This window comes from Oncorhynchus mykiss, chromosome 9 (genome assembly GCF_057628025.1).
Source record: "Oncorhynchus mykiss isolate SJ-2025 chromosome 9, ASM5762802v1, whole genome shotgun sequence".
In the NCBI taxonomy this organism is placed as follows: domain Eukaryota; kingdom Metazoa; phylum Chordata; class Actinopteri; order Salmoniformes; family Salmonidae; genus Oncorhynchus; species Oncorhynchus mykiss.
Window position 1 is genome coordinate 9,329,593 of NC_143030.1, and position 10,000 is coordinate 9,339,592.

Below are 10,000 nucleotides of genomic sequence, written 5' to 3' on the forward strand. Positions count from 1 at the left end.
AATACATCTACTGATGAATGGCTTTATAAATACATCTACTGATGAAGGGCTTCATAAATACATCTACTGATGAAGGGCTTTATAAATACATCTACTGATGAAGGGCTTTATAAATACATCTACTGATGAGGGGCTTTATAAATACATCTACTGATGAAGGGCTTTATAAATACATCTACTGATGAAGGGCTTTATAAATACATCTACTGATGAAGGGCTTTATTAATACATCTACTAATTAAGGGCTTTATAAATACATCTACTGATGAAGGGCTTTATAAATACATCTACTGATGAAGGGCTTTATAAATACATCTACTGATGAAGGGCTTTATAAATACATCTACTGATGAAGGGCTTTATAAATACATCTACTGATGAAGGGCTTTATAAATACATCTACTGATGAAGGGCTTTATAAATACATCTACTGTATAAATACATCTACTGATGAAGGGCTTTATGAATACATCTACTGATGAAGGGCTTTATAAATACATCTACTGATGAAGGGCTTTATAAATACATCTACTGATGAAGGGCTTTATAAATACATCTACTGTATGAATACATCTACTGATGAGGGGCTTTATAAATACATCTACTGATGAAGGGCTTTATAAATACATCTACTGATGAGGGGCTTTATAAATACATCTACTGATGAAGGGCTTTATAAATACATCTACTGATGAAGGGCTTTATAAATACATCTACTAATTAAGGGCTTTATAAATACATCTACTGATGAATGGCTTTATAAATACATCTACTGATGAAGGGCTTCATAAATACATCTACTGATGAAGGGCTTTATAAATACATCTACTGATGAAGGGCTTTATAAATACATCTACTGATGAAGGGCTTTATAAATACATCTACTGATGAAGGGCTTTATAAATACATCTACTGTATAAATACATCTACTGATGAAGGGCTTTATGAATACATCTACTGATGAAGGGCTTTATAAATACATCTACTGATTAAGGGCTTTATACATACATCTACTGATGAATGGCTTGATAAATACATCTACTGATGAAGGGCTTTATAAATACATCTACTGATGAAGGGCTTTATAAATACATCTACTGTATGAATACATCTACTGTATAAATACATCTACTGTTGAAGGGCTTTATAAATACATCTACTGATGAAGGGCTTTATAAATACATCTACTGATGAAGGGCTGTATAAATACATCTACTGATGAAGGGCTTTATAGATACATCTACTGATGAAGGGCTTTATAAATACATCTACTGATTAAGGGCTTTATACATACATCTACTGATTAAGGGCTTTATAAATACATCTACTGATTAAGGGCTTTATAAATACATCTGCTGATGAAGGGCTTTATAAATACATCTACTGATTAAGGGCTTTATAAATACATCTACTGATGAAGGGCTTTATAAATACATCTATTGATGAAGGGCTTTATAAATACATCTACTGATGAAGGGCTTTATAAATACATCTACTGTATAAATACATCTACTGATGAAGGGCTTTATAAATACATCTACTGATGAAGGGCTTTATAAATACATCTACTGATGAAGGGCTTTATACATACATCTACTGATGAAGGGCTTTATAAATACATCTACTCATGAAGGGCTTTATAAATACATCTACTGATGAAGGGCTTTATAAATACATCTACTGATTCAGGGCTTTATACATACATCTACTGATGAAGGGCTTTATAAATACATCTACTCATGAAGGGCTTTATAAATACATCTACTGATGAAGGGCTTTATAAATACATCTACTGATGAAGGGCTTTATAAATACATCTACTGATGAAGGGCTTTATAAATACATCTACTCTTGAAGGGCTTTATAAATACATCTACTGCATAAATACATCTACTGTATAAATACATCTCTTGAAGGGCTTTATAAATATGCTACCGGTCAAAAGTTTTTGCAGGTTTTCCTACTTGCAAAGCATGTAGAGGTCTGTAATTTTTTATCATAGGTACACTTCAACTGTGAGAGACGGAATGTAAAACAAAAATCCAGAAAATCACATTGTATGATTTTTAAGTAACTAATTTGCATTTTATTGCATGACATAAGTATTTGATACATCAGAAAAGCAGAACCTAATATTTGGTACAGAAACCTTTGTTTGCAATTACAGAGATCATACGTTTCCTGTAGTTCTTGACCAGGTTTGCACACACTGTAGCAGGGATTTTGGCTCACTCCTCCATACAGACCTTCTCCAGATCCTTCAGGTTTCGGGGCTGTCGCTGGGCAATACAGACTTTCAGCTCCCTCCAAAGGTTTTCTATTGGGTTCAGGTCTGGAGACTGGCTAGGCCACTCCAGGACCTTGAGATGCTTCTTACGGAGCCACTCCTTAGTTTCCCTGGCTGTGTGTTTTGGGTCGTTGTCATGCTGGAAGACCCAGCCACGACCCATCTTCAATGCTCTTACTGAGGGAAGGAGGGTGTTGGCTAAGATCTCGCGATACATGGCCCCATCCATCCTCCCCTCATTACGGTGCAGTCGTCCTGTCCCCTTTGCAGAAAAGCATCCCCAAAGAATGATGTTTCCACCTCCATGCTTCACGGTTGGGATGGTGTTCTTGGGGTTGTACTCATCCTTCTTCTTCCTCCAAACATGGCGAGTGGAGTTTAGACCAAAAAGCTATATTTTTTGTCTCATCAGACCCATTCCTCCTCTGGATCATCCAGATGGTCATTGGCAAACTTCAGACGGGCCTGGACATCCTCTGGCTTGAGCCAGAAAACTAATGGTTTTCTTTGAGACTGTGGTTCCAGCTCTCTTCAGGTCATTGACCAGGTCCTGCCGTGTAGTTCTGGGCTGATCCCTCACCTTCCTCATGATCATTGATGCCCCACGATCTTGCATGGAGCCCCAGACCGTGGTTGATTGACCGTCATCTTGAACTTCTTCCATTTTCTAATATTTCGCTCCAACAGTTGTTGCCTTCTCACCAAGCTGCTTGCCTATTGTCCTGCAGCCCATCCCAGCCTTGTGCAGGTCTATCATTTTATCCCTGATGTCCTTACACAGCTCTCTGGTCTCGGCCATTGTGGAGAGGTTGGAGTCTGTTTGATTGAGTGTGTGGACTTTTATACAGGTAACAAGTTCAAACAGGTGCAGTTAATACAGGTAATGAGTGGAGAACAGGAGGGCTTCTTAAAGAAAAACGAACAGGTCTGTGACAGCCGGATTTCTTACTGGTTGGTAGGTGATCAAATACTTATGTCATGCAATAAAATGCTTATTAATTACTTAAAAATCATACAATGTGATTTTCTGGTTTGAAGTGAGAGAGAGAGAGAGCGAGAGAGGGGGAGAGAGAAAGGGAGAGAGAGCGAGAGAGAGAGAGAGAGAGCGAGAGAGAGAGAGAGAGAGGGGGGGAGAGAGAGAGAGAGAGAGAGAGAGAGAGAGAGAGGGGGGAGATAGAGAGAGAGAGAGAGAGACAGAGAGAGAGAGAGAGAGAGAGAGAGATAGAGAGAGAGATAGAGAGAGAGAGACCTTTGGAAACTTGTCTTGACTCTAGGGTAATTGTATAACTATGTAACTGACATTTACAGATGAAGACTAAATAAAATAAACGTCATAATACCTTCTAATACATCAATTGTATTGGTAGCATTATTTTTTTGTAGCAATAATAGGGAGGGAGAAGGGGAGAGAAGGGAGGGAGAAGGGAAGAAGGTAGGGAGAAAAGGAGCAGGGGAGAAGGGAGGGAGGGAGAAAGGGAGCAGGGGAGAAAGGGAGAAGGGAGGGAGAAAGGGAGAAGGAGAGAAGCGAGGGAGCAGAGGAGAAGGGAGGGAGGAGGGGAGAAGGGAGGGAGAAGGGGAGAAGGAGAGAAGGGAGGGAGCAGGGGAGAAGGGAGGGATAAGGGGAGAAGGGAGGGAGAAGGTGAGAAGGGAGGGAGAAAGGGAGAAGGAGAGAAGGGAGGGAGCAGAGGAGAAGGGAGGGAGAAAGGGAGGGAGCAGAGGAGAAGGGAGGGAGAAAGGGAGCAGGGGAGACGGGAGGGGGAAAGGGAGAAGGAGAGAAGGGAGGGAGCAGGGGAGAAGGGAGGGAGAAGGGGAGAAGGGAGGGAGAAGGGTAGAAGGGAGGGAGAAGGAGAGAAGGGAGGGAGAAAGGGAGAAGGAGAGAAGGGAGGGAGCAGAGGAGAGGGAGGGAGAAAGGAGGGAGCAGAGGAGAAGGGAGGGAGAAGGGATGGAGCAGAGGAGAAGGGAGTGAGAAAGGGAGGGAGCAGAGGAGAAGGGAGGGAGAAAGGGAGCAGGGGAGAAGGGGAGAAGGGAGGGAGAAAGGGAGAAGGAGAGAAGGGAGGGAGCAGAGGAGAAGGGAGGGAGAGAAGGGAGGGAGCAGAGGAGAAGGGAGGGAGAGAAGGGAGGGAGAAGGGAGGGCGCAGAGGAGAAGGGAGGGAGAAAGGGAGCAGGAGAGAAGGGAGGGAGAAAGGCAGCAGGGGAGAAGGGAGGGTGGCAGAGGAGAAGGGAGGGAGCAGAGGAGAAGGGAGGGAGCAGAGCAGAAGGGAGGGAGAAAGGGAGCAGAGGAGAAGGGAGGGAGCAGAGGAGAAGGGAGGGAGAAAGGGAGCAGAGGAGCAGAGGAGAAGGGAGGGAGAAAGGGAGCAGGGGAGAAGGGAGGGAGCAGGGGAGAAGGGAGGGAGAAAGGGAGCAGGGGAGAAGGGAGGGAGAAAGGGAGCAGGGGAGAAGGGAGGGAGCAGGGGAGAAGGGAGGGAGAAAGGGAGCAGGGGAGAAGGGAGGGAGAAAGGGAGCAGGGGAGAAGGGAGGGAGCAGGGGAGAAGGGAGGGAGAAAGGGATCAGGGGAGAAGGGAGGGAGAAAGGGAGCAGGGGAGAAGGGAGGGAGCAGGGGAGAAGGGAGGGAGAAAGGGATCAGGGGAGAAGGGAGGGAGAAAGGGAGCAGGGGAGAAGGGAGGGAGAAAGGGATCAGGGGAGAAGGGAGGGAGAAAGGGAGCAGGGGAGAAGGGAGGGAGAAAGGGAGCAGGGGAGAAGGGAGGGAGAAAGGGAGCAGGGGAGAAAGGGGGGAAAGAAAGCGGTGGACTGTAATTAAATGATCATTTTTTTATCCGAATTCACAAAGCTGAGAGAAGCACAACTCAGAGGACGTTTGCAATGACCACGTTTATATTGAAGCAGGTGCTAATGAACATTGTTCAGTGTCTCTGTGTTCAGTTTCTTCAAAAGGTAAATGGTATCGGGAGCTTCAGTAGCTTCCCGTTCGATGTAGAGGTCAGAAAAAAGGTGGATGGTGGCAGTACTTCGTGACAACTTCACTGTTACCAAACACGCAAAAGGTGACTTTGTTGAGGGAAAAATTGGGTGGTTGGGGGGGGCGACAAAAACCTAAAAAAAAAAGTGTTGTTCCTCTTCGCGTGGATCTCGCAAATTCAAAAGAGACCTGATGTTTGGGAAAGAAGACTGAAACCTCCTGCTCCGACTGAAGGGGATGAAGAACAAGTTGCTCTGCCTATGGACTGTGTCGTCTCTGATCCGGTCCAGACACATGATTACTGTGTCGTCTCTGATCCGGTCCAGACACATGATTACTGTGTCGTCTCTGATCCGGTCCAGACACATGATTACTGTGCAGTCCCTGAACATGGCCCTAATGGCAAACCATGAGCACGTAAGAGAAATTGAGGAGCTTCGAGCCTAGCTGGAGAAACTGACCTCACAACACTGATTTGTTCTACAGCGATTTGCTGGCTCTGACGAGGATATGTGTTTTTAGTGTATCTTTACAGTACAGTAATAATGTATTATTATCCAGCAATAATATTGTTTATGATTTACTATTAATTATTATTATTATTATCCCAAAGTCCATCTTCCCTTTAGGAACATGTTTAGTGTTATTTAACCTTTTGCGTGTAGGGGGCAGTATTTTCGTTTTTTGCTAAAAAGCATACCCCATTTGAAACTGCCTATTTCTCAGCCCCAGAAACTATAATATGCATATAATTATCAGATTGGGATAGAAAACACTACAAAGTTTCCAAAACTGTCAAAATATTGTCTGTGAGTATAACAGAACTGATAATGCAGGAGAAAACCTGAGTAAAATCCAACCAGGAAGTGCCTTTTATTTTGAAACCTCTCTGTTCCTGTCCATGCCTATCCTCCATTTAAAGGGATATCAACAGGATTCCATTTTCTATGGCTTCCTTAATTAAGGTGTCAACAGTCTTTAGACATAGTTTCAGGCTTTTATTTTGAGAAATGAGCGAGAAAGATCACATTGCGTAAGTGGATAGGTGGGGGCTCTCAGAGTGAGTTTTGCGTAACAGAGTAAAGCAGCCATTGTTTCTCCCTGTCCTATTGAAAAACCTACACTCCCGGTGGATATATTATCAAATATATATTTTAAAAACAACCTGAGGATTGATTATAAAAAAACGTTTGAAATGTTTCTGTGGACATTATGGATATTATTTTGAATTTTCGTCTGCGTTGTCGTGACCGCTCTTTCCTGTGGATTTCTGAACATAACGCGACAAACAAACGGAGGTATTTTGGATATAAAAATAATCTTTATGGAACAAAAGGAACATTTGTTGTGTAACTGGGAGTCTCGTGAGTGAAAACATCCGAAGATCAACAAAGGTAAACGATTCATTTGATTGCTTCTCTGATTTTCGTGACCAAGCTACTTGATGCTAGGTGTACTTAATGTTTTGTCGAGCGATCGATAAACTTACACAAACGCTTGTATTGCTTTCGCTGTAGAGCATATTTTCAAAATATGACACAACAGGTGGATTAACAAAAGGCTAAGCTGTGTTTTGCAATATTTTACTTGTGATTTCATGAATATTAATGTTTTTTTAGTAATATTATTTGACTGTGGCGCTATGCTAATTAGCGTTGCTGACGACAATTATCCCGCTTTCACAGTAGGAGAGGGGAAAACAATGGCTGTCCAAATTCTGTTGCGCAAGCAAAATTCATGTGACCACTTGACTTGATGTTATCGTTCTGGCTCATTTTTCAAAATAAAAGCCTAAAACTATGTCTGAAGACTGTTGACGCCTTGAGAAAGCAATAGGAAAAGGAGTCTGGTTCATATCCCTTTAAATCCAGCAAAGGGAGGCTATGGAACATGGAGTTTTCAAAATAGAAGCCACATCCTGTTTTGATTTTCCTCGGGGTTTCGCCTGCAATATCAGTTCTGTTATACTCACAGACAATATTTGAAAGTTTTTGAAACTTTAGAATGCTTTCTATCCAATACTAATAATAATATGCATGTATTAGCAACTGAGACTGAGGAGCTGGCCGTTTACAATGGGCACCTTTTCAACCAAGCTACTCAATACTGCCCCTGCAGCCATACGAAGTTAACCAGGTAGGCCAGTTGAGAACTTCCCACCACCAAAGGACCAAGCAGCGTGGTAAGGAGGACTGGACATGGGGGAGACTTCCTGGATAGCAAAGGATCCTACACGTGGGAAGACATCCTGGAGGGCAAAGGATCCTACACGTGGAGGAGATCCTGGAGGGCAAAGGATCCTACACGTGGGAGGAGATCCTGGAGGGCAAAGGATCCTACACGTGGGAGGAGATCCTGGAGGGCAAAGGATCCTACACGTGGGAGTAGATCCTGGAGGGCAAAGGATTATACACGTGGAGGAGATCCTGGAGGGCAAAGGATCCTACACGTGGAGGAGATCCTGGAGGGCAAAGGATCCTACACGTGGGAGGAGATCCTGGAGGGCAAAGGATTATACACGTGGAGGAGATCCTGGAGGGCAAAGGATCCTACACGTGGGAGGAGATCCTGGAGGGCAAAGGATCCTACACGTGGGAGGAGATCCTGGAGGGCAAAGGATCCTACACGTGGGAGGAGATCCTGGCAGAGACTGCCTGCCATGGGAGCAGGTCGAAGCAGCCAGGAAAGTGGAGGCGGCGAGGAAAAGGGCCAAGGACATGGGGACAAGGCACTAAAGACCGGGGGGCCACTACAATTGTTTTGGGGGGGGGACACACAGGGAGATTGGCTGAGCCAGGTTGGAGACCCGAGCCAACTCCCCGTGCTTACCGGAGGGAGCGTCGTACTGGTCAGGCACCGTGTTATGCGGTGGAGCGCACGGTGTCTCTAGTGCACGTGCACTGCCCGGTGCGCTACCTTTCAGCTCCCCGCATCAGCCGGGCTAGAGTGGGCACCCAGCCAGGTCGGAGGATACCGGCTCAGCCTATCTGGTCGCCAGTACGTCTCTACGGCCCGGGATATCCTGCGCCGGCTCTGCGCACTGTGTCTCCGGTGCATCTACACAGCCCAGGGCCTCCTGTATGTCTCTCCAGCCTGGTGAGTCCTGTGCCTGCGCCCAGAACTAATCCTATTGTATGTCTCCACAGCCGGGTGAGCCCTGTGGCAGTTCCACGTACCAGACTGCCCATACATCTCCTCCCTCCAGTGATGATCCATGGCACGAAGCCTCCAGTGATGATCCATGGCCCGGAGCCTCCAGTGATGATCCATGGCACGAAGCCTCTAGTGATGATCCATGGCACGAAGCCTCCAGTGAGTAGTCATGGCATGAAGCCTCCAGTGAGGAGTCAGGGCACGAAGCCAACGACGACCTCCAATCCGGAGCCTCCAGAGACGGTCTCCGGTCCGGAGCCTCCAGAGACGGTCTCCGGTCCGGAGCCTCCAGAGACGGTCTCCGGTCCGGAGCCTCCAGAGACGGTCTCCGGTCCGGAGCCTCCAGAGTCGGTCTCCGGTCCAGTGTCTCCAGAGACGGTCTCCGGTCCGGAGCCTCCAGAGAAGGTTGGTGGAAGAAGGTGAGGACCAAGGTGCAACGTGGTACGTGTTCATCTTTTTATCTTGAACTGAACACTGAATAAAAAACAACAAAGAGAATGTGCTTCATTTGAAGTTACTTGGCCACTTCCGTTGTGATACAAACCTCATTAAAACATATAGGCCTATGGGCTAAGCTATATGAGGTGTGCGACTGCGATTTGAAAAAGGCGCTGTTTCTTGCCTTACTACACACAAGCTGGGCATCAGTCACACGTGATACTACATTATTCACAAGTGATAATACATTATTCACAAGTGATAATACTTTGTTCACAAATGATACTACACCATTCAGAAGTGATACTACACCATTCAGACGTGATACTACACCATTCAGAAGTGATACTACACCATTCAGACGTGATACTACACCATTCAGACGTGATACTACACCATTCAGACGTGATACTACACCATTCAGACGTGATACAACACCGTTCACAAATGATACTACACCATTCAGAAGTGATACTACACCATTCAGACGTGATACTACACCATTCAGAAGTGATACTACACCATTCAGACGTGATACTACACCGTTCAGACGTGATACTACACCGTTCAGACGTGATACTACACCATTCAGACGTGATACTACACCATTCAGACGTGATACTACACCGTTCACAAATGATACTACACCATTCAGACGTGATACTACACCGTTCAGACGTGATACTACACCATTCAGACGTGATACTACACCGTTCACAAATGATACTACACCATTCAGACGTGATACTACACCGTTCAGACGTGATACTACACCGTTCACAAATGATACTACACCGTTCAGACGTGATACTACACCGTTCACAAATGATACTACACCGTTCAGACGTGATACTACACCGTTCAGACGTGATACTACACCATTCAGAAGTGATACTACACCGTTCAGAAGAGATACTACACCATTCAGAAGTGATACCACACCGTTCAGAAGTGATACTACACCATTCAGACGTGATACTACACCATTCAGAAGTGATACTACACCGTTCAGAAGTGATACTACACCGTTCAGAAGAGATACTACACCATTCAGACGTGATACTACACCATTCAGAAGTGATACTACACCGTTCAGACGTGATACTACACCATTCAGACGTGATACTACACCGTTCAGACGTGATACTACACCGTTCAGACGTGAT

General features: G+C 45.1%; 2 protein-coding genes across 2 annotated transcripts in view; both read right to left on the minus strand.

Moving 5' to 3' along the window:
• The window catches only part of LOC110518778 (pyruvate carboxylase, mitochondrial), a 484,892-nt gene that overhangs the window by 240,489 nt on the left and 234,403 nt on the right, over positions 1–10,000 (minus strand).
• The window catches only part of LOC149980742 (uncharacterized), a 1,320-nt gene continuing 230 nt past the window's right edge, over positions 8,911–10,000 (minus strand). The window contains exon 1 of the mRNA XM_090185635.1: positions 8,911–10,000. This exon is cut by the window's right edge and continues 230 nt beyond it. Within this exon, the coding sequence (XP_090041761.1) occupies positions 8,911–10,000 (1,090 nt within the window).